The 25,563-nt window shown below is 37.4% G+C and overlaps 1 protein-coding gene across 1 annotated transcript in view; it reads left to right on the forward strand.

Moving 5' to 3' along the window:
• cntn5 (contactin 5) overlaps nucleotides 1-25,563 on the forward strand; it is a 79,184-nt gene that overhangs the window by 21,307 nt on the left and 32,314 nt on the right. The window contains exons 5-9 of the mRNA XM_034112951.1: nucleotides 2,447-2,650; nucleotides 8,759-8,861; nucleotides 13,490-13,671; nucleotides 24,962-25,098; nucleotides 25,235-25,364. Coding sequence (XP_033968842.1) covers nucleotides 2,447-2,650; nucleotides 8,759-8,861; nucleotides 13,490-13,671; nucleotides 24,962-25,098; nucleotides 25,235-25,364 — 756 coding nt within the window. The remainder of the gene's footprint in view (nucleotides 1-2,446; nucleotides 2,651-8,758; nucleotides 8,862-13,489; nucleotides 13,672-24,961; nucleotides 25,099-25,234; nucleotides 25,365-25,563) is intronic.

Raw genomic sequence — 25,563 nt, forward strand, 5'->3', positions numbered from 1 at the left:
AATATTTACGTAATGCATATTGATAAATGGCAGGCATGCTCAACAGGGTGTGAGGGTTTTATTTTGTTACCTATTATTTCTCATGTATAAATATTATGCTCAAATACACAAAACAGGTATAATGTATTTGTTCAGCGTGGTTGACATGAAAATGAAAAATTATCTCCAACAGCAAACAAATGATTTAAATAAAATGCCAAAGCCATAACATTTGCCGGTGTGATGAATGCGTTGGTGAGTCCGACCGTGTCACAATGGAAATTCACATTGTAGAGGGAGCGTTAAACAATGCTTGGGTACAATTGGTTGTGGGAGGATTCAAAGACATTAAAATGCCACTTAAATTAGATAGGTCTCATGAGTGAAAATAATGTGGAATCACTGGGATGTGAACAGTGTAATATTTTCTATTTCATGGCTTCGAATGCTCGTAATCACTTTTTATGTGTCTTTGGTAAATAGTATTTTACTTTTATGACACTATAGTAGTTTCAATAAAGCCTATTGGGCCCCTGGTGTTATTGATAATTGTTATTCTCCCCAAAAAAAATCATTTATTATTCTATATACTATATTTTAACATTATCTGTTTTAGTTACAACTGTACGCCTCAATCCCTGCTTCCCTCTCATTAGATTGAAGGGTTCTATTAAGCTCATTTTCAGCTTTCATGATTGCATTTTGTGCCTCTACTGTGACATGTTTACATGTTTTGCTTTCAAGAAGGGGGGAGTGTGTGAGAGACAAACTCCCTCCTGAGGGAACTTTAGGATTCTAGCCTTTACAGACTATTTACGTTCACAAAATCCTATATAGACTCTAGAGGAAAGGTACACCAAAAAAATAGGGCCTCTTTAAGCAGAGGATGCTGATTTTGCAAATGAATCTGTTGACTTACACTAAAGGTAAAAGGATCCTGAATTTGATTCAGATTTCAACCTCATTGCGTGACTGACTTTGAGCCCTCATTAAACAGAGCATTCACCTGTTCAGAGCATCTTTGAAACATCAGTTAGTTATAATTGAGAATAGACATTGATAATCTAAAGAAGACATACCGTCAAATTGTCCTCCTGACCAGATAGATTATGAATGCGAAATCAAAGAGTTGTAAAATATTGAACAGATTAACTTGTTCCTGACTTTAAGAGTATTTCTTTATATATAAAATGATGGATGTGGCTGTGTAGGGCTTTGCAGAACAGACTGAAAATAAAACAGAAAGTCTACACTATCTTCATCATATTGCATTGATCCATCCATCTATTTAATTACCCACTTATATCCTATTCAGGGTCAATTAACCACTTAACCAACGATTTCTGGCTCTTTTTTTTATAGCCATCTTTCTGCAAACCCACATTTTGTTTCAAACAACTTAATGTGTGTAGCAGCAAGCATTGTAAAGCAAAAACATAAGCACATCTGTGCTGCCTATGGATCAGCAATTCAATTTGCCTCTATAACATGCTGTTAGTCATGAATACAATAATACAAACTCAACCTAGAGGCAGTTACCTTTATAGTCTAAAAAGTTTTGGCTATAAAGTCAGACCTATTTTCTGTGCTTTATTTTTGCTGCTTACTGAAATCATTTCACCCTGAATCTCAGTTATTATGCCAGTTTGACCTATTCAATGGAACATCCATTCATTAGATAACTGAGCTGCAAATACCAGGCTCATTAAAGCCCTGTATAATTGTTTTTGTTCACCTTCAGGGACCTCTTTATTTGTTTCCTTGACTTTGTATAGACTAGCACTCATTTCATGCTGAAGAAAAGCTGATCCTTTGCAAATCCCATACTCATTACTTCTTTTAATGATTATTCATACATTTCGAGCAGTGATAAACATGGCTTTGCTGAATTATCAGCTTCTAAAAATGTTCATAGTGTTTTGCAGTTAAAATACAATATAGTGTATTCTACTCTAATGGATGTGAAAAACCCTAACTATATTTCATAACATGGCAATATTCAACATGCTAGATTCATCTGATTTTCTGTGCTGCGAAGTCTTGCCAGTTAAAGTTGAATGCTTATACAATGTATGTACTATTCTGCATTAAATGTATTTTCCACCTCTTATTAAATCCTCAAGGACGGACTTGTTTGACTACCTTTGATCTCTGACTGCTCAAGTTCAGAGTTCACTCTTGCATTCCTCACACTTTATTATTCATCAGGGAGCGACTCCACTGCTTAATAAAAGCAGTAAGATTGTAAAGAAGTCTATGAAATAATAACCTTACCTCAAACTACTGACCTATGTGGGGTCAGGTGATCTTAGATGCCATGAAAGGTGTGTTATTGCATTTTCTAAAGTCACTAGAGATGATATGCTAAATAATTAAATGCGTAGAAGACTATGAAAACACTTAATTTAACCACAAAGATAGGTTATTTTTCATTTCTAATCCGTACGTTCTCCACTTTCTTTTACAGAGATCATCTACAGCTGGGTGATTAATGAGTTCCCCTCGTTTGTTGCTGAGGACAGTCGGCGCTTCATCTCGCAGGACACGGGAAACCTGTACATCTCAAAGGTGCAACCCTCTGACGTGGGAAGTTACATCTGTCTGGTGAGGAACACGGTGACGAATGCCAGGGTTCTGAGCCCTCCAACACCTCTAACACTGAAAACCGACGGTGAGGCTCTCAGATTTATTGCACCTCTCACACATCATGGGCCCTGATTTGTATAAATGCCCTAGGCGGACAAATCTAATGGATTATATTGGATAATCCACGCGGAAAATGCCGCACTCCTCTTTCTTTTAATTTAAAAGTATGATTTGTTTTAGATCTATTACAATGCTTCCTCCCTCGAAACTTGTTTAGCGCAGATGAAAATCTAAAAGCATATTTTGTATTCGGCTGGTGCATTTTATTGTGTTAGAATGCATTTGGATAAAAAAAAAAGTGTCTGATCAGATTAATAAACGTGGGACGGTCTTCTGCATTTCGCTGAGCCTCATGTTAGTGGAGGACGTTATGAATTCCATACACACGGTAAATAGATAGTGAGCAATGCTTTAACATTAGTGTGGGGAGCCTTCTTCGCTCACAATGTGCTTTGGCGAAACTGCCCGTCAGGGAAATCATTTTCCGGCATAAAATTAACTGAATCAATGGCCCTTGCTGTGGATGGGATTTCGCTTTTTTATACTAGCCTCTCAGGAGCCATGCCGTGGAGCTGTTTGTCGGATTTAGGTGTGGATTTCACCTACAGGCTCTCTTACATCTGACTACACAGAGAAACGTCCATCACATCACACAGGTGCCTGTCATTGTCAAGGTTTCAAAGAGCCACTGAGATTACATCCCCAGTGAAGCTGTGAAAGGGCCTCTGGAACCAGGTTTGTTCCAAATGCCGCAACACACATTCACCTCATAAGGATTACATCCCTCCTAGCACGATTCCCACTCTGTATTTGCATAACCTGGTATGAAATGGCCCTCAGAGACACACATAATACTGACCACATAACCGTGCTAAATTGGTTTGCGTCTCTCATGAACTGGGATGCAATACAGTCAGAACAGCATGTGGTCCGTCTGCTATCAGCATTTTCATGTTGTTAATAGCTAACAAAAATGTGTTTTCTGTTCATTTGTTCAACGATAAGTGATGGAACAAGAACTTACAGCATACATATTTGGTTTTCCATCCATAATGTGGCCATGATGCTTGGGCTGAATGACGCCACACTCACCTGCATCACAACAGGGCCAAATCAAATCTCTACAGCTGTAGGTTCACTATGCCAGAAAATGCCTTGGCGTCTGCAAATCTCATGATGTTCAGCAGGCTTCTATGTTGGGTCTGAAATGCTGAAAATTGCATTGGCACACCTCACAGCAGACACCAACATGGTCCTGCTCTGTGTGCACCCCTCAGACTTTGGAGTCCGACCAATCAGACAATCTGCAATCTGTTCCTCAGTAAAAGTGAGTGATTATTTCACAGCAGACAGTTCAAGCTGGATGTGTGTACGTCTCACCACTGTCAGCTCCAACCCTGACTCTCTTAATCAAAAGAAGCATCTGGGCTCCATTATGCCCTGCTGGAAGCCATTGATCGTCAATTCACAATCCACCTTGAGCCGAGTGGAGCTAAGCACCGAACTCTGCGCTAATGCACTGTTTTAAAGCAGATATACAATTCATCTCGGCAACACGCTCCCTTTGATTTATCTGCTTTGGGTGGATAGAAGGAGGTGCATAATATTCATGTGGATATCAGTGACTTTGAAATGGCTCTGAATCAGAAAAAATGAAATGAAATTGCTGTGTATGAAATTGCATAAACAATCAGATATTTTCTATCATCCATCGGTTCAAATAATGATCTTTTAATTAAAGGAATAAAACGGCTGGTAGAGTTTAATCATTCAGGAGTGGTTTTCACTGTTAACATTATGTTTGCCTGCACTTTCACTCATAGTGACGTGGCTCACATAAGCTATTGTTTTAAATACATGATTATAAAATGGTCACTATTTCTGACTCATTATAAGACTGTTAAGAAGAGACAATGCTTTTGCTGGCAATTGTTTATTAAACAAATATTTGAATGCAAACTTAATTAGGGCTTTGGGATAATGCAATACGATATTTATAATCTGTTAATGGAATAAAGGTGATGGAATATATAGAGATATTTACGCCATCTAAAATGTATAGCTGAAAATATATATTAGTTTATTCTCTATAATTTGATTTAGGGTTTCATATTCATTTTGCATTCCATTTAATTGACATAGGATACAAAAAAGGCTTAGTGTACTAAATTAATATTTGTATAATCAGGCATGCTATTTTCAGATGTGTATAGTTATAGAGACATTACATTAAACCATATCATCATAGAAGATTTTGAACACTGTAAATGTAAATGAAATAAAACTGCTGTCATTCACAATTTGATTGACAGGTCATTTAATACATGGAGTAAACACCACTAAATCTGAGTTACATAAGGACTGTTTTTGAAGAATTAAACGATATGAATTATCCATCTATGACTACAATTCTTAATTCATTGTGTGTGTGAATATATCTAATTGATTTTGGCAAAAACATGCAGGTGGGTTTTGCTCCTTGTTGGTACACACACAGATAAATGGTTAAGCTTCCAATTGGACTGCAGTACTCGTAGTGTTATTGTTGTCATGAGATATTTTCTCTCTCCACACCGACAGACAAATCAGTGGAACATAATATTTGCAGACACATGTCATCTCCATATGGGCATGTTTTCAGTACTACACTATAAGTTGTTATTGAAGAAATAGGCCCAGAGCCATATTGGATGTCAGCATGATTATTTACTCACCAACATATTCTTAGTGTTGTAGTCAAAACATCTCATTGTCCTTTACCCTGAGAGCTATCCTCAGAGCACCAGCTGTGAATACAAAACTGTTATGGTAAAGAACGGCTTAATGGATTGTGTGCATTGAAAAGATGCAGCAACTCCAAACACGACACGTTTCCTAGATTAACCCCAAGGAATCTAATCATCACAAATCAAATCAACAAAAATCAATACCAAAAAAATCACATTATTAGAGATTGACTGGTTTATCACAACCTTCTGAGTAATGTGAATCATGTTCCTGGTATGAAACATGGCTGCATTGCTGTTGCCGTGCAGATGGAGGATCTCTGTCTTTAGGGCCCTATTGAGTACATCAACATGGTCGTGACAATCCAATTACAAAGAGGAAACCAGTCCAGCTGTCCAGCAACAGGCTGCACCAATTCAAATGTATGGAGATGGAGAAAGTAAAGTTGTTATTTACCCATTACAAGTCTACTCTTGGACAGGGAGATCTGATTTGATTAGTTAAAGGAACATTATGCAGTAAACGGTATGTTTGTATATTAGCACTCCTTCAGTTTCCGATTGCAGTACACACCACTGTTCTGAAGAAATGACAGCACGACACAGTTGTTGTTTTTTCAAATACTGTACAAGGCATTTTGAAAAGCAAACAAAGTGCTTTTTTTATATATATTTTTATTTATTCTACAATTTCACAATTAGACAGTTTACACATCCAAAAAACAAACACAAATGTGTAGAAGCGGGAGGGCAGAAAGCATAGCTTATACAGAAGTAGCCCTCCCGTTAGTCATCCTGTTGCAGTATAAAGTAAAACTAATTATTTACTCACACAGATAAACAAATTTCTGTATATATACATATAGACAATGATAGGCTTCACAAAGACAATCATAGAGATACAGTATGTGCATGTGGACGTTCAAATTGAAATAAGCATAATTAAAACACCAACTCATATTAAAACCGGTTAAGAATGCAGGTTCATTTAAGTTCACTCTCATTATATAAAAGAGTATGATTGCATTTATTATGAATAATGAAAAGCAAGTCAACATTTTTCGAAAACAGCCTGGCTTTCTCAAAAAGTTTCAAAAGTTATCTGCGTCTCAGAAAATGGCCTGAGACTATTTCAGAGACTCATAAAAACAAACTTTTCCCATTCTATAACCTTGCTGCTGCAGGAAATCTTCAAAAAAAGGCATTTTACTCTGTTTTGATCACTTTGCAGAACAACAAACCAATATAAAAATGTAATTTCCATGTGATTAATAAATTATACTGGAACATAAAATGTGCTGTTAATGTTTTAGCTCAGCAGGCCATGGCAATATTTATTTCAATCCTGTCAGGTCCAGCCACTGACACTGAATATGATATTGAATATACTATGGCATGAGCCTGTGAAATATTGCAAATTCATTATATGGGAAGGGCTTCTTTGGAGCTATAAATGTTGAGAATAAGATTGAAATTGAAAAGTTATTTGGAACAAATATCATAAAACTCTTTTCCCATACAGAGTGGGCCACAACTCAATACCCCCACTCCTTCTTTCCTGCTGTCACATAAAAGGTGGCAGGTACACGTAGGGGCAGTAATTATAGTTTCTCAAATGTCATGCTGGTCATTTGTCTTGCTGATCATGTGCGTTTCGGTGCATGTGTCGGGCACTGCTAATGCTCTGATATGTTTTGTTGTGAATTCAGGAAGGTGCGGGGGTTAGCAGTTTGTTCACCAGTCGTGCTCACATGCAATACTGGTGTGTACATTTAAAATGCCTCTGTAAAGAGTAAAATGCTCATGTAATATTCATGAGGCAAACTCCAATTTAATAAGAGCGATAGTAGTAATTACATCTCAGATGAAGGTGTTTTCTTTTGTTACTCCAAATTTGCTCAATGCCATCTGACTTATCGTTGTTGCAAATGGATATTAATAGCCGCCTCAACATACAGAAGAATAAACAAAGAAAACGTGTCCTCTAGCTGTGACTTAGAGCCGAGGTGTTAGGTGTTAGTCATAGTTGCGCTAAACAACACTGATAACACGTGATAACACTTGTGTCGTTCTCAATGTGTTTGGGAACTGTAGAGTGACTCACTCATTTATGAGGACAATACACTCCTTTTCCCTGTTGTCTGGGGAAATGTTTGTTAGTTCAACATCCTTATGGTTTGTTTATGAGGCTTGTTTATCCACCATTTCTTAGCTACACAGAGTATGGCTGACATGACTGCATTTTCTAACTGATTTGACTACAAAGTGCTTTGCAACAATTCAACATGATAATTCATCCTCATTCAACTGTATCATATTGTGATAAAATATATTATTTAATTCATGAGATATTGTGACACACACCGATAATTTCACTTGAAACTTTTGTGTGGATTTTCAGTACTGTTTTATTTGCCATGGTGTATACAAAAACAGGCTTTACAAAATGGCCTACAGCAAAGATGTTGACCCTATTAACCAGCTCTAACTAAACAATACGATACTAGAAAACGTTATATTTTTCTTGCATCACAGTAGCTCCATTTGTAACATCAAACAAGTACATATATTAAGACATGATACAAGGAAATAAACATTTAACATAACATTACCATAACAGAAGACAACATGTTCAAGACCCTCCAACGTACATTTGACCTGGGATTTAACTTTAATTTTGGGATTGACTGAAAGGAGTGCTTCAGTCCAACCTTATTAAATCGTGAGACCCTGTTCCTCCGATATAATAGTAATAATTTATATTCACTGTTCAGGAGATGGTTAAGGCCAGAGAAAATGTTGTTGGACAGCCTAAATACTGTATGGTATTATTGTAGGTTAATTCCTAGAGTTTCTCACAAGGGATTGCAGATTTTCAATTAGTGGAGCAGTTTTGACTAAAGCATTAGAGAAACACTTGCATGTAATATTGCAATACCTATATTCAAATGTCATGTGTCATGATGTATTCCAACATGCTTCTCTGTATGATTATTCAGTCGTTCTGTATTTGACGTAAACCAAAATTACTAATGCAATTAATAGTCAGAGTATGAACTAAATGTGGGTAGTTACATACTCCAGATGGTGTTCATTATGTCCAGTGGCATGCTGCGTCATTCAAAGAACAATTGGCCTCTGAAAGGCCTGGAATCCTCAAGATATTTTGATCTGCTGCTTCATTCTTTTTTCTATAAGAGTTGCTTACATTCTCATAAAACAGGTACAGAGGCAATAGTAAGAGAGCCTCCGTATTATTTTGAAATCACTGTGCCCCGGCTATGTGCACCACACTGCAAGAAAGGACCAAAATGATGGGAAATAGGCGGTGGGGGTTGGGGGATAAGTAGCAGTTTCAATCTGCCTGGTTCTAATGTCTGCAATTCCTCTTTCTTAACCTTTTCCAGGTGTCATGGGCGAATATGAGCCCAAAATTGAGGTGCATTTCCCAACATCTGTTCTGGCTGCCAAAGGACTCACTGTCAGACTGGAGTGCTTCGCTCTGGGGAAGTAAGTAAACAAGACCACATTGCACAAATATAGGTAGTTGTTTATTACTGCGGCATCATACTAATCACCAGCAACAGTAACCCACAGCCCGCTCTGTTGCTGAGAGATCCTTCAGATCCTCGTGTGTTTTCCCTCTTCTTTAAATTACATTATTCCATTACCTGAAAGGGAAGCAGGCATATCTTGTCTTCAGGCGGGATGTTAAGTGAGTGTAGACAAGTGCAGCATCGTAGCTCGACTGTTAGATTGCATGTTAGTGCATGGAGGAGGGGAGGGGGACTGAATAGGGAATTCAGCCTTAGGGACCCATGTGTTCTTATAATTGAGAGCCCAAATGTATCTGTGTATCCTGGGTGCTTTCAGAGTCTTTCATGAAAGTAGAAAGCCAAGGTTACATCTTTGGAACAGATGAAATTGGTAATAGTTGTCTGCCAGGAGGGAAAACACACACAGAGACTTCAATCCACTTACCACAGTTACTAAACTTAGCATCGCAGGCTCTATATTTAACAAACTGTCTCTTTTCAAATTGAAATAAATATGTTTATTTTCTCCGAAGCAAGGTTGAAGTTGTGTGTCACATAACAAGAAATATGTTTACTTGAGGGACAAAATCATGTGTCATCCCCACTCCATGTTGTTTGTAATTATTAGTCAACATGAATTATTCATTGCTGACTCATATCTTAAGTGCAAACAGTCTCTAATCTACAGATGACTAAGGGCCTGATAATTGTTTTCTTTGATTTCAATTAAGCATACACATTATGGTAAGTCATTTCCTAAATATATAGACACTGCATTATAATCTTGCACCGTTTTTGTTTTCCCTATCAGGCTAAGCAAGCGTTTTTTGGATGCTTTTTGAACACCCAACCAGAGCCAGTCCTTGCTCTGTGCTTTCTTCAATGAAGTCAATGCTTTCAGTCAGACCATGATAGCAGTCACTTACCCACAAAGAGATTAATGATTTATCAATGCACCTATTAAGAAACGCCGGGCTCTAAATAGCCCTGAAAATGAAGTTAAAATGGGTTTTGTTCTCCTGTTGTTCAATATTTATGATGGCACCACTATCTAAGAAAGGGCAGAGGAGTTCTTTGTGTGTGAATGCAGAAGCTCCATGATATGATTGCCTGGCATGATATTTACCAGTTACAGTACTTTGTAGGCCACAGTCAAGGGCATAGAGAACAATGGGACAATAACAATGAAAGGGATAGCAGTAAAAAATAGTCCAATGCTTTCGCTAGTTACTATGTAATGTTGTAGTCTCTATTTTTATTCATGATTCTGTAGGTTTGTAAAAGTGGATTCTCTTGAATGATTTTCTATAATTGCCAAGAACGGCGTTGCTTGTGTTTCAAATTACCTTAAATACGTGAAAAGAGGCAGCATTAGCACTTTTTTAATAGACCGATCACATTTGTAATGTGTGTATTAGCTATTGAAAACATGTGGTTAGCTGATGTGAAACAGCTAGCCAGCCATTTTAAGATGATGATATAATTCATATAGTTTTTCAAACAAAACAAATTCAATTCAAAACTTCGTTGTCTGACTTACAGGATACTCTGGAAAGTGCTGTGCTGTAAGCTGCATTTGTTTTATGGGAAATTGGAGTATGTAGTTCAAAAGGCATTTCACTTTTGATGTGCTACACATTCGCCCACTCAATTTCACTTAAAATATAATATGTGACATACAGTATGGTGGGTGCTTTCATCCAAATTGCCCTAGAGTGGTGGATATACTTTTAGTTTCAGAAAGGGAATCAGACTCTTGAAACCCTTGCAGTTACATCCCTCTTTGAACTATACAGGGCCACAAAGACCACATTGTCAGCAGCAGCAGAAAGAGCCTCTTAATAAAAATACATTTTATTCTCTTGTTAATGTCTTTGAAAGATCATACAAGTAAAAACTTGCCTTGTGTTTTAAGTAGATTCTCCCCTAAAAATTGAATTTCATGGAGGGACCAAAACCTTAAGATTTCAGAAGATTAGCTAATTGGTGGAATAATATCTATATCTTAATGATCTGAAGCAAACCAGTTCTCCACTAAAGTTTGGTATTGGATTTAAATTTCGACCTTTAAATAGAACAAGTTCAGATGAAGGCGCAGCAATTGTGTGGAATTCTAATTAAGATGTAATCTACAGAGCCTGCCTATGGGCACTTTGTTGAATGGAAAACGATAACACCTTACATAAACTCCAGTGTGTAACACATTTTGCGAGTATGAAAAACTCAGTTTGTACACTTCTGATAAAACGGACATCAGCTTCGTAGTTGTGGAGTTACTGCCCACAGATTCATATGGAAGACATTGACAGCCAGAGTTTCTTTATCTGAGAGTGAGCTTATTCCCTCCTGCCCGCCCCCAGTCCTGTGGACACGTACAGTACAGGCGCTCATTATTCAGCCTCCAAAGAGAAATCCGACCACGGACTCAGGAAGATTCACCCTCATGTTCCATCCCCTGGAGGTTTCTATAGATTTGCTCTGTTCTCTGGCTCATCCAAAGGTCTCCCGCACATTTCTCCATCAGTAATGTCTAAGGAAGGGCTTCGACACAACTGCATGCCGTATTCATGAGCGCTCATTCAATCTTTTTTTGTCTATTGTTAGCATGTGCTTATGTTGTTCCTACAGCCCACAGGCATATTGGGATGAAAATGCCAAGTACTAACAAATGGACCCATGTAAAAAAACAAAAAAAAACAGATATTTGATTTCACCTCAGGCCCCACATGTTGCCCCTGGTAACAAATCTGTATGGGACAATGTGTGCTGTTGATTCACCACCCTTTTAAAATGTATAGCTTTCTGTACTGCAGACGAGGAGATACTAGTCTGTATGATGTAACATATTTGTAAAGCCCCCTGAGGCTAATTGGTAATTTCTGATATTAGGCTATACTGTATAAATAGAACATGTTTTGATTTGGCCAGTAATGACAGCGACTTACTTTTCCTACATTATTCGAATAGATTGATGTATGACTAGAATTCATGTTACATAAGTTCCAACTCAAGTGACAATTCCGTATACATATTTACGTTTACAATAGAGCTGTTATTCGTCGTCAAGCACTCTAACACACAAATATGAATAATTGATACATTTATTTAATCAACAGATCTCCTCAAATAATTATGCAATGTTTACCAGAGATGTGCTCATTATTTTCTTAGAAATAAGTCATTCAGCATGAGTTTAACAATAAAAAAATGACTTATTTACTAAAGAGATGTTAGCCGACAGAGACCAAAGTGACCAAATAGTGACTGACATGGGGCAGCCTTTTTATTTTTGAATAGGGCATCATATATTGTCATTATCAAGTGTATTAAATTACCACTTGCTTTACTTGTCAAACTTTGGATCAAGACATAGTATTTTAGTGATCACACTTTATCCCTAAATCCATGTGCAGAAATGTGAGGCTCTGATAACTGAAGAAATCCCTTTTAAAAGTGTAAGTGATGTCAGGACACCTAAATGCATGCATTACAGTAATGAGCTGGCTATTAAAAGAAAACTTAATCAAATATAAAGTCTACAAAAAAATGTTGACACAAAACTCCTGCCTAATGTGAAAGAATGTGTGTGTGTGAAGTAACGCTGAGTATAATACAAAACACACTCTGAATCCTTATTTCAGCGCACTGCAGCCAAGAGCTCTTCAATGTCCTTGTGAATTTAGAGCAGATAAAAAAGCTCTGGGATGTAACATTTCCATCTTGGCTAAATGATTGATGGGTTCAATGGAGGTTTGTATGGTGTCACATTTCCATCTTTCAGACACCTGTCAAATCTAGTTGTCATACAAGAGCACTACCGATACTGAGCGCCTAGTCAGACGTTCTGTCTCCGCGCATGCAAGTCATCTATCATACGGATCTATAGGGCAACCCATGAATAAACAGGAATGAATGACATTGCCTGAACACTAATCATAAAAACCTTGTTGCCAGTTAATGGCCTGATTTGAATCTTGTCCCTGTCTCTCTGAAACCCCGGGGTATAATGTGTGGGTCATTTGGTATAGTAAATATATCACAAGTGGTCAAAAGGTTAGTGATTCACACTTAAATACTCATCATGACGTGTCAACACGTAATTACAAATGAAGGACTTACGGAAACTAGGTCATTGGCGTAGCATGTTACAGTTAGATGTTATTATAGTATAGTAATTTCATTATTGAATATCCGGATGGTTATTTTTTTCAAATAATCATAAAGGCCACAGGCATGTCTTGAAATGACATTAGGTTAGCATTACACTTGAGTTAAGTCTATAATAGCTCACACAACCAATATAAGAAAAGGACTGAGGTGCAATTGGTTTTTCTTTATTTTTCCTTTGTTATATTCTCACATAGATGCAGACTAGAGAGAATCTAAACATAGGGAATATATAGGAAATTGCATTACGATGAGGGTACATTAACTATTAGTTTAATTATTGTTTCAATGTCATTGAGAGATGACGGATTCATCACAATGTTTATATTGATCTATTGTAATACAATCATTGCAGATCACATCCTACTGTGTGTAAATACTTCCTTTATGACTCTGTAGCGTTGACTTTATATTTCCACTCTTCTTTCCTCACAGCCCTGTGCCAACAATCACATGGAGGAAGATTAATGGCAACATCCCAAAAAAAGCCAGACTCCGGAAGTCCCAGGCTGTGCTGGAGATTCCCAACATTCAACTGGAGGACTCGGGAACCTACGAATGTAAAGCTGAGAATCCAAGAGGAGGCACTGCATTCAAAGGACATCTCCAGGTCTACAGTGAGTCGTCTTTGACTTTCCATTAGCCATCAGACATCTTACAAGAGCAAGTGTTGCTTTCTAGAATATTGGTCTGAATAGAGCAGTCTAAAGTAGCAATTTGACATAAGCTGTGTCATTCAAGCTGCTGAGTTTTCAAGATTCAATTTCTGGCAGATACTCCAATAACAAGTGTTCATCACCTCAACCAATGGATATTTCTTCAAGCTGACGGGCGTTTTTTTTCTTGAAATGTTCAAAATGATCTGAACTACCTCTCTACAAGTTGTTTTAATAGAGTGTTGTTCTCATTTATAATATGATCAAAATATATACAATTTTTCTCTAGTAGTTACATCCATGCCGTTGGACATTGATTTCCAAAATGCGTGTTTGTAATTATTTTGTAGCTACGAATTTTTTTTTTAGTTAACAGATCAGACTCATTTATTTAAATTAAATGATACATTAACAATACAATCATTAACCTCTTAAGCACGGCGGTCCCCCCATTGGACCCCTCCCACCGTTTTATTTTCGAGACAATGTCTCAGAGCTTCTTAACATTTATGAAACTATTAATGTGTAGCACCAGATTAACGGGAAGAATCTCAGCTAACTGAAGATATGAACCATTTTTACCAAAACAAAACACAAGTCTCATAAGAAGCATCTAAATGACCCCAGAGCGAAAAAATGCAAACTGACTTTGGCACACAATTCAAGATAAAGATACCCTTATTACTTATCCAACCCGGTATCACGGCAAGACGTGAACATGTGACGATCTACCATGCTGGGAGACGTGAATATGTCACGGTTTCGTCCCTTCAAACGTGACAGTTACACGGTATTGTTAACATGGCCCAACCAGTGGAGAAATACCCGGAAGTGCCAAGCAAATGGTCTACCGCGCCTATTGGTCGGTTTTTATTGTCAAAATTAGATGTTTTTAATTTATTTTTTAATCGTCACACTCGATTTCGCCGATTTTCTTGTTGCCCTAGCTGGTCGACACCTCTTTTAGCAGAAACAAAGGCTACATTAATGTATTAAATCGATGTTAATCCATGTGTGTGGAGGTGAGGATGTGGAATTAACGGACGTGACGTTGTGTGATTGCGTTGCCAGGCAACGCAATTTACAAACTCTTCCACTACAACCCTAATTATATTTTAAAACATTTTAGAAGGCCTCACGAAATACTTTAATATAAATTAAAATGTAAATGTGAAGGAATGTGTGTAATGTGGTGATTGACATTATTCACCCACGGATCTATGGGTTGGGGGTATTGTTCCGCACGGACATTTTAGTTAACCGGACTCCTGTTGATGTGAAATCCGAAAACATTTAAAAAAACAAAAACAATACTTTATTCCGAGTTTGCTTGCTTTTCTCTTTGGAGGTCATCACATAACGGCATTGTAATACACGGTTCGGCTGCATTAAATATGACATATCTGCCGTAGTTCTGTATTTATAGAGCCCTGATGAGAAGCACTGCCGCCAAAACGGAAAACGTGACGTGGATCATAAATATATCAGCAATTAAACATCTTACATTTCTTTTCACACAATACGTCTCCTTGCAGTATCAATACTAATTCGGCTGACTTTTATATTTGATCCAATTGGTAGATAGGTTATATTTACACCATAACGGTGGACAGCTGATATAAAAGGACTTGTCGTTTTTAAAGATATTACTGATTTTCTTTGAATATAAGAATGTAAATACTGAGTTGAGAGAATAGTCAGGGGATTTGGGTGATGGGAGACACATCTATGGATTCAGAATTTCAATAGCTTACTGTTAAATGACGGATATACCTTTCTGTCTGTGATGTTTTACAAATCAGATATTAGAAGTAAAACATGTGAAATAATATAGCAATATCCTGTACAATTATGTGAAAACATGAATAAAACTACACATCTTCAGATGTTATACATACACAAGTGTCCTACACTCATAATACAAAGTTATTATGGCTGTGTGTACCTTGTGTGCAACACCTAGTGGTTAAAGCACGTTATTGAATTAGTTGTGTATATGATATGTCAATGAACCTTAGAAAATCTTGAAATCTTGAAAGGGATATGCAAAATAGCCATTATATACAGTCTTTAATTAACTATTAGTAGAGAATAACGAGTAATGAATATACTTTATAGGGATCTGCAGATAAATGTTTAGTCTTCTCAAGCAGCAACTATCAAATATCTCTCCTGATTGTTGGCACTTGACAATCACCTTTCCCTGAATTTTACTCAGGTGTAACTAAAGCCTGATTTAAGGGTTGTTTATATTTCACATCATTAATCAGAATCTGCAAAGTAACTAAAATAAATGTAGTGGAGTAAAAATACCAGGTTAACCTCTGAATTGTAGTGGAGTAGAATTGCTGTTTTGTTTAGTAATGGATATTGAATATGGAATAAAGGTTTTGACAAGACCTGGTGTAACAATAATCAAAAAGGACATTAAAAGAGCTCCAGATGTTAATGATCTAAACAAAACAGCACACCTGAAATGTATATTTAAATACTTTATTAAGGGCAGTGAATTAGTTTTTTCTGTATGTTTTTCAAATCAGTCTTATACAGTAAGTGTCATAGACAGTGTTACATTGCTATTATTATCCTTAAAATATATGTAAAACAAAACCACTTATGATCTTTTTATTTGAGTGGTTTACTAATGACAGTTAATTCTGTTTTTGCTCATGATGGTTTCATTTTTGTGAAAAATAATAAAATAATAAAATGCAATAACGTGCTTTAACCAGTAGGTGTCCCTTTCTATCAGCTGTGCACCGTTATGGTGTAAATACAGCCTATCTACCAATTGGATCAAATATAAAAGTCAGCCGAATTAGTATTGATACTGCAGGGATACGTATTGTGTGAAAAGAAATCTAAGATGTTGTTTAATTGCTGATATATTTATGATCCACGTCACGTTTTCAGTTTTGGCGGCAGTGCTTCCTGTTTGTCCAGAAGTCTTCTCATCAGGGCTCTATAAATACAGAACTACGGCAGATATGTCATATTTAATGCAGCCGAACCGTGTATTACAATGCCATTATGTGATGACCACCAAAGAGAAAAGCAAGCAAACTCGGAATAAAGTATTGTTTTTGTTTTTTTAAATGTTTTCGGATTTCACATCAACAGGAGTCCGGTTAACTAAAATGTCCGTGCGGAACAATACCCCCAACCCATAGATCCGTGGGTGAATAATGTCAATCACCACATTACACACATTCCTTCACATTTACATTTTAATTTACATTAAAGTATTTCGTGAGGCCTTCTAAAATGTTTTAAAATATAATTAGGGTTGTAGTTGAAGAGTTTGTAAATTGCGTTGCCTGGCAACGCAATCGCACAACGTCACGTCCGTTAATTCCACATCCTCACCTCCACACACATGGATTAACATCGATTTAATACATTAATGTAGCCTTTGTTTCTGCTAAAAGAGGTGTCGACCAGCTTGGGCAACAAGAAAATCGGCGAAATCGAGTGTGACGATTAAAAAATAAATTAAAAACATCTAATTTTGACAATAAAAAGCGACCAATAGGCGCGGTAGACAATTTGCTAGGCACTTCCGGGTATTTCTCCACTGGTTGGGCCATGTTAACAATACCGTGTAACTGTCACGTTTGAAGGGACGAAACCGTGACATATTCACGTCTCCCAGCATGGTAGATCGTCACATGTTCACGTCTTGCCGTGATACCGGGTTGTACTTATCGTAGCTGCATATACAATATATCCGATTAAAGCTGAGACTCCACAGATTATTTAGGTATAGTATCATCACTGAGCGATCCGAACTTGCGACAGGGGAAGCAAACACAGACATCACTACCCTTCCCCAAATGTAAAGCGTCTTTGGGTTTAGAAAAGCGCTATAAAAATAAAATGTATTATTATTATTATTATCACAACACGTACCTTTACGGAGATTTTACTGCAGATCGTCTCACCGTAGCTGTCAATTAGGTCAAAAGACGTGTTCAATGGCATTAAAACAAACAAAAAAAATGCTACAACTGTTGATCCATAGGTTAATAATGTACCTGTGCCTTTGAAAAAATTATTTATAATCCATAATTCCATTTTTATGTAAATATCGGAGCGGAAAAGTTAGCTGCTAATGGTAGCCACCAGAGTGTATGCAGCTTCCGGTTTTGGTAACGCGTCACTCTCACTCCTTATTTGTTAACATTTTGGTGTGTATAGAACCTTCCCTCGATTCCATTGGCTCTAGTGGTTATAAAGAGATTTCATTCATCAAAATCGACCAAGGGGAGCCAGAGATAGGTCAAATCCACCCAAATGACCCCAGAAGTGGGTTTTTTTGGCTAAATCTCTCTAAAAAGGTCAAATTTCAATAGTTTTGCATCAATCTTGATACAGGGTACTTATTATATGTTGTACTTTGGATTCCTAAAGCTTTTAGTCTACTAACCCATCATCCAAGGGTAGTTTTCACTAGAAGTAAAAAATAATTTTTGGACGGACACTATAATTTACAGTTTTTTACTATGTAAAATCTGAATTTTCTTTAAAATAAAAAACATCTATATTGATTCTGACTTTTCTACATCCAACTCACAGGTTTATCATTACTTTGAGAATAAAGATTATTAATTTAACCATTTTAGAAGGGAAGATATGGTCATTTGTTCTGGGAATGTCATTTTCGAGCCTGAGACCTGAAAAACAGGCTCAGGGCTTAAGAGGTTAAAGATTTTTGATTATCAATAATTCGGACCAAACAATCTTGACCAATCCACTTATATTGTATTTTCCTCATGTTAAAGTAGACATTTAAATTATTAATATTACAAAGTATAAGCTTATCAATTAAAAACATTGAGTTTTGTACAATTATAAGATTTTAAATTCAGGAAAGAATTCCCTTAAAGAACAGTTTTTAGTTTTCTAACTACCTTACAATTTATAAAGTGTGCTGAGTTACTGCCTTTGCACACCATGGTAGACTTATCTATGATGGTGCATGTCCACCATTCCTCTCTTCCTGTGCCGTGTGCAAAAGTCCCAAGATAATGGACTGCCTGAGCCTCGGTGGGACACACAGCCAAGGCCCTGCACTTCTTGGCTCCCTCCATTCTGTTGACATCACAAGAAGAATAGGGAGCTAATTTGTAGCAGCCTCACGCTGAATGTAATTTACACAGGTCCTCTGGAAGCTTCAACTCGCATTGTGATCAAGACCTTGACCATAACCATTTAATCAAACCACACAAACACATTCTACCAAAGGCGCCGTATGCAAAGAATAGCAAAGAACGTGCTTGGCATGTTCCTGCAGCAGAAGCAGCTCAGTGGTGGGGTTTCCTCCTTTCTACACACACTGTAAACACACCACAATGCAATATATATCATTGGATACAGAAAGATGTTTGTATTAATATCTGGAAACATCGTTCACATTCAGTCTTTATAAATTGGTTGTTTAGTTCTGGTTGCATGTGTTATTTTAATAATTTATACACACATTTATAAAACTATTTTTTTCGTATTACTGCTATTACAGATTCACTTCACAAAATACAACAATTGATGTCCCTGTATGCATTTGTAAGTGAAGTGCCTTATTTGAACGTGAAAACACGGAGCAAAAAGTATATGGTAAAGGAGATTAAAATAAGAGAGGAAAAAGGCTTGGGTTAGGGATTAACATTTCTTCACAAGACCGCAAAAATGATCCTTCCCCGGGTAAAAGGTTCTTATAAATGTTATATTTGTGTAAATGTACTGGAATGGAAAAATGTGCAACCATATGCAGCATAGGCCCCAGTAGATGAAAAGAGACTACAAGATGAAAAGAAAGTACAAGCAGCCTATACAGCACGCTGCTCAGATCTTGAATTGTGACAGAGTCTTTGCAGAATGTGAAGTGGAGGGAAAAAAAGGAAAAGAAAAGAAGGTTAAGGGTTCCCCGGGAAACACAGTTGCTGAGTTTGTCTATGGCATGGATCAGCCATTCAGAGGGAGAAGAAAAAAGAACAAGCTCACGTGTCTAACAAACATCGCCCTGGATCTTTTCTTTCTTTCTTTATTTAATAAATGCCCATAAGGCAGTACTGTAGTGTCCAATGTGTATGGGCTTTGAAAAATATCCTATATATACAAAAACTCAGCAACATGTATTTTTGGAGCATAAGTGAGAACGCCTCAATGTATTTCCCATAACAGCCTGCCCCACTTCCCTTAAGTCATTACCAATAAAAAGCTGTTCAATCCCATGAAAAAAGAAATGTCTAAAAACCTATCTCAGCATAATAGCAACATAAAAAAACAGAGACAAGGGGAAAAGTGGAACAAATATAATATGTCAAAACTAAAATCGTATCTTAATCGATGGGCAATATATAAATAAATTAACAACAAGACAACTTCTAATGTCTCTAATAACTACAGTGACAATAAGTACCATACATAGTCAGTTAAACATTAGATACAGCTCGACAATAAAAGCAGTATCATAGAGAGAGTGTATACTGATACAAAAATACAAATGAACAAACAATTCCTCATTAATGATCATTATACTCAAATATTTGGTAGCAAAACATATCCAATTTGGAGAGGGGCTTTTGTTCTCTGCTGCCAGGTATTTCTTTAAACTATTTTAGTACATTTTAAATGTGCGGTAGCAAAACATCCCATATTTTAAATAATCTGAACATCACAGTATGTAGCTTGTATCAGTTTTTGATACAGGAAGTGAAAAACAACCTCATGATGTATGCCTTGTATGGGAATGTTCTATTAATATCAGGAAGAAAATAAGAAAATGTGATCAAATATATTGCATGTGTTGCTCCTCTCAAAAAGCATGTGTGTGGTATGTGGTGCTTGTTGTTTTTACTGCCGTATAAAGTATACTTAACACCAGCCCTTGATGTTTAGTTCTCCACACCACTTAACACCTTTTGGCCCCTTTATTTGATGTCTGGCTGTGAGCCAGCACCTCATTAGAAAAGGTTGGGCATTTTCACTCAGTTCTTCAAGGTCTAAATCCAGAACAGAGGAAATGAAAAGGAGATGCCTTATTACTGGATTCATGTGTTGTATATAAGGTAAATCTGTTAGATGCAGTGCAAAAGTACAGAATAAATCAAAGTTCGTTTGCCTTGAGAGGATTCAAGGATTTTTTTTAAAAGAACAACTAAAACAACTAGAGAATGCAATTCCTGAAGAAATTGCTAGTGGGAATGCTTTATGCTGAAAAGCTGACGCTAAACTGCTATGCTGAAATGTAATGTGTAAGAAGAAAGTGAAGAATTTAGATTGAAATGATACATGAACACTGGGGGCTTGAATGTCTGATGAGAGAAGAAAAGAAAGTAAAAAGGCTTGAAAAAGCAGCAGAATATTTGAATTGCAAACCTTTGAACTAACTTGATGGCGATTGATCTGTCGCCATGCCAACGGCATTTGATGACATCCCATAATACGCTTAGATGCGTTGATGGCTGCATCGTTACCAAACCTGTGAAGTTTTGGGCCGTTTCACTGAAGTTATGAGAAAACCGCCACCGTTTTATGGCGAGGGATGTTTCCATGGAAACGGCATATGGTGAGATGTCAGATTTGACGTAGAGCTGTTGAGGCATGGAGAGGTGATATACAGGTGAAGATTGTGGGACGACCGGACCGTGTCCATTGGAGCTACAGCGACATCGTGTTTTATGGCGAGGGATGCGTTTCCATGGCAACAGCCTATGATGAGATCTCAGATTTGGCGTAGAGCTGTGTTAACCATTATCTGTAGTCTGCTGCTCTGAGCATGTCAGTTGGAGTTATGACATCATCGTGTTCCATGACACAGGTGTTTATATTTGAGCTAACGACGTGTCCAGAGATCAAAGGTTTCCATGGTGATCAGTGAGAGGAGAGCATTTTCATTGTTCTGAATGAGAGATAAACCTCTTACATGTGAACGTTTTGTTGAAGAACCGTATCAGATATATTTTTGTGTACTTTCGGGTTAATAATGTGGCCTATTTGGCAGATTAACTAAAGGTGTGCGGCTGCTGTGGTGGGGAAATATGAGGCTGAACTTACAATGGGGTTTAATGGAGACGTGTTGAAAGTTGTTGTCACTTCATGCCCTCAAGAGGCATTTTGTTTAATTATTTTGCTTAATCTTTTTTAATTTTTCAAGCTACGAGATGTTTTCCTACGTTTCTCATGAAAAATTATGTCTCAGGAATGTAGGGTTTGGGAATTATGGCAGGTTTAAAAGAAAATATGAAGGCAAAATTAAATCTGTCATCCACTCTAGCTGTGACATCACGCACTCTAAATCTGAAGAAGGCCTCTTTACCAAGGTCTGAACAATGTTTAATATCTCTAAAAGTATGAATCAGATTAAAAGGTTGTGTTACACGAATAATGTCAGAAAGATGTGTAACATTTTAAAGTTGGAATGAGGTTTCTGAGTGAAAGTATGAAGGAGCAGTTAGCAGTTGAAGTTGCATGAAGATTGTTCAAGTCTGAAGAGTTTCTCCATTGACTTCCATGTTAAAAATGTGATGAATTATGGGATGTATCTCTGGAATTATGAAAGTTATGAATGAGAAAAGTAATAGCCATCGATTCCCGACCGAGCTGAACGTTTTGATGTTTGAACGGAGTTTCTGCGATGTGGAATGTGGGAGAAGAAGAGGTGCAAAATAACCCGGCGGAATAATAAAGAATTTCGTGCGTAGCATAACAGATAGTTGGAATGCTGTGTCAGTATTCCAACTAAAATATGCAATATGAAAAGGCATCAGATAAAACCGAGGCTTAAACAAACTATGGCTTCTTTTGGGACTTTGCTACTAAAGGATTACAACTGCAATACATTTATACTTTCATGGATGGATTATTTACCAGGCCTGACAGACGCAGAGCCATTGGCCTTCGCTTGGAAAATGTCAATTAAAGAGACACCTACCAACAAAAAAGAGACTCATAATAAACACAAAGAAACATACATATTTAAAAATACACTCAAAATAACTATGGAGACATAAAAAAAAACTACAAAGAGACACAAACCCACCACAGACACTCAAAACAACTACATAGAAACACAAAACAACTGCGGACATAAAACAACTACAAAGACACACAAAATGACTACAAACAGACACACAATAACCTCAAAGGTACATCATATTATTTATCATTATTACAATAGGGCTAAAGACTTTTCTTTTTGCCGCTGCTTTCAATTTAATCCAAACAATTCATTTCTAAAATTGCACTGTAATTATTTTTTTATTTTTTTATACCTGGATTACACTGTATTAGCTTGTTTATTTTTTTGTAATGCTTTTAATGATTGTTTTGAAATGTTTCTGAATGCCATTTTATAACTGGATTCGCCTGCACTTAATGCTCTTAATGGTTTTCATTTTTTGTAAAGCACTTTGAATTGCCTTTTGTTAAAAGGTTCTATATACATGAACTTGCCTTGCCTTGCCAAAGAGAGGGGGGGAAATGAACACAAAAAATAGCACGAGCACTACATTGAGACACACATTTACCACAAAGGGACACATGATTTCCTCAAGGCTCACATACTGTAATTACCAGAAAGATACAAAAGACACTTGAAAAGAGACGAAAAAAAATACTAAGAGACACACTATCACCCCAAAAAGACTTAAAGGTCCCATGTCATGCTTTTCTGGTTATTACCCTTCCCCTTGTGTGTTATGAAGGTTTTTCTGCATGTAAACGGTCTGCAGAGTCACAATCCCTCAAAGTACACCCTGTAGCGAGTAAAACTCTAACACAGAAAAGACCAGTCTATGCTGCCCCAGAACGCCTCGTTGGAGATTTCTCTTTTTCCATTTGTTCCAAAATGGACCAATCCGCGGAGCTCCTCACACACCAGGACCTTTAGCGTACATTTTCAACTAACAGGGAGTCCCATTGACTTGCATAGAGCTCCCTGGTTGGTAATAGACATGTTGGGATCGCGGAGAAATGCTCTCCGCAGACACTCACAGCGTTTATAAACATTTTTCGTACTCAATATCAAGCCACACTTATTGTTTTTACTTCGGCTGTGAGTGTTTGTGTGTGCTCAGGATGAGTTTTGCGCTGTCCCGCTGTATCGCCGACCCGGAAACCACACCAGTAAGCCAGATCATTGAGCTGCGAGCCTCGCAACATCCCGACCAATCAGAGCACACTGGGCTCACAGGGAGGGGGGGGCAGGAGCTCCAACAAGCCGTTTAGGACAGAGAGTGAATACACATACTATACAGAGATGCTGTATGAGAAACCAATGTGAGTTTGGAAAATTGCACAATATAAATCTATTCTAGTATACCTCAACAATGGAATGATGATCAGTAGAAATGGCCATGACATGGGACCTTTAAAGAAGACACAATAAAACAACACAAAAGAGGCTCAGTAGAGGATAATATGCAGTGAGCCGGTGGGGGTCCTGATCACTCTCACAGTGTTCCTTTTCACTACAATGACCTTCATATTATCTGGCATTTTACATGGCTACTCACTGAAAAGATCAATAATTTGACACAAGATATTGATTTAAACATGTTATTTATTTAAAAAGAATGTCTTAGCTTCCACATAATTTTGTTTAGGTTTTCCTGCAAAGCAACAACAAAGTGTTTGGAACTGCTGCAAGAGCATTGTTGTATCTTAAACATTTTTCATTGACCAGTCTTTACACTCTGCCAGAGCCCATACTGTGTTCCCTCAAGTGTTTACTTCCTGTCTGTCTTCTTCTACTGATTTCTCTATCACCCAACCTCCTTCCTTCTCTCGCGCAGTTTTCTTATCCTTGTTCTATTTTTCTTTTCTTTAATGCCAATAGTTCAGCTGTCATGAATTGAATGTGTCATGCTCTTCAAAGATATAAACAATGATTATTCAAAAAATGTCTGCTCATAATCCCTCGATCAAAGTATTCTTAGCAACGTTCTGCTTTCCTGAGTAGCGGTTTAACGTAAAAAAAGAGCAGACTGCCAAATGTCCAAATTGACCAATCAGAATCTAGCATTCAACAAAGCAACTTTATACTAATTACAATAAATACCTATAAAGTCTGCATGTTTTACTCCTTTTGTAGGAGAGTTGGTGGGGCCTTTCATATTGTGTCGACTGTCTCAAACACAACCTCTTGGCAGTGTATTTGTGGCTGTTTTTCTCCTCCAAGTCCAGGTGCCTTGTGTGTGTTTCAAGGATATATTACTTATTCTAAATCTTCTTCTTCTTTTCTATCTGTAAGCCCTCCCTCAGTGGGTCAGAATGATTAATGATACCCAGATGGATAGTGGAGAGAAGCTCCAATGGGAGTGCAAGGCCATGGGGAGGCCCCGGCCCACCTATCACTGGCTGCGGAATGGTTTGCCCTTGACATCCCAGGTACGTTCCCTAATACACACTACCCTCTCCTTTTGTTGATTGTACCTGATGGAACTACATGCCCACTATATGCAGCATTATCACTTTAAGTCTATATTTAGATATGACGTTCTCTGATGCTTTTTTCTTGTTACAGGGTCGTATGGAAATAGTGAATGGCGAACTGACCATTCACAGAGTGCAGCAGACGGACTCGGGAATGTACCAGTGTGTTGCGGGAAATAAATACGGGTCCATCAACTCTAATGCTGAACTCAAGATTTTAGGTAATTTCACATTCTGTTTATTCTTTATATTCATCCAAAAAGGTCATTTAAATCATATTTTGTGTTATTGTTATGATGCCAATGACATGACATTCTTGATACTCTCCATTGATAAGAACTGCAGACTGAGTATTGGCATCTGAATAAGGTGCCGGATGATAGGTGAGGGAGATTGAAATGCAAGTGTGGAACGCTGAAC

This window comes from Trematomus bernacchii, unplaced genomic scaffold (assembly GCF_902827165.1).
Source record: "Trematomus bernacchii unplaced genomic scaffold, fTreBer1.1, whole genome shotgun sequence".
Lineage (NCBI taxonomy): Eukaryota > Metazoa > Chordata > Actinopteri > Perciformes > Nototheniidae > Trematomus > Trematomus bernacchii.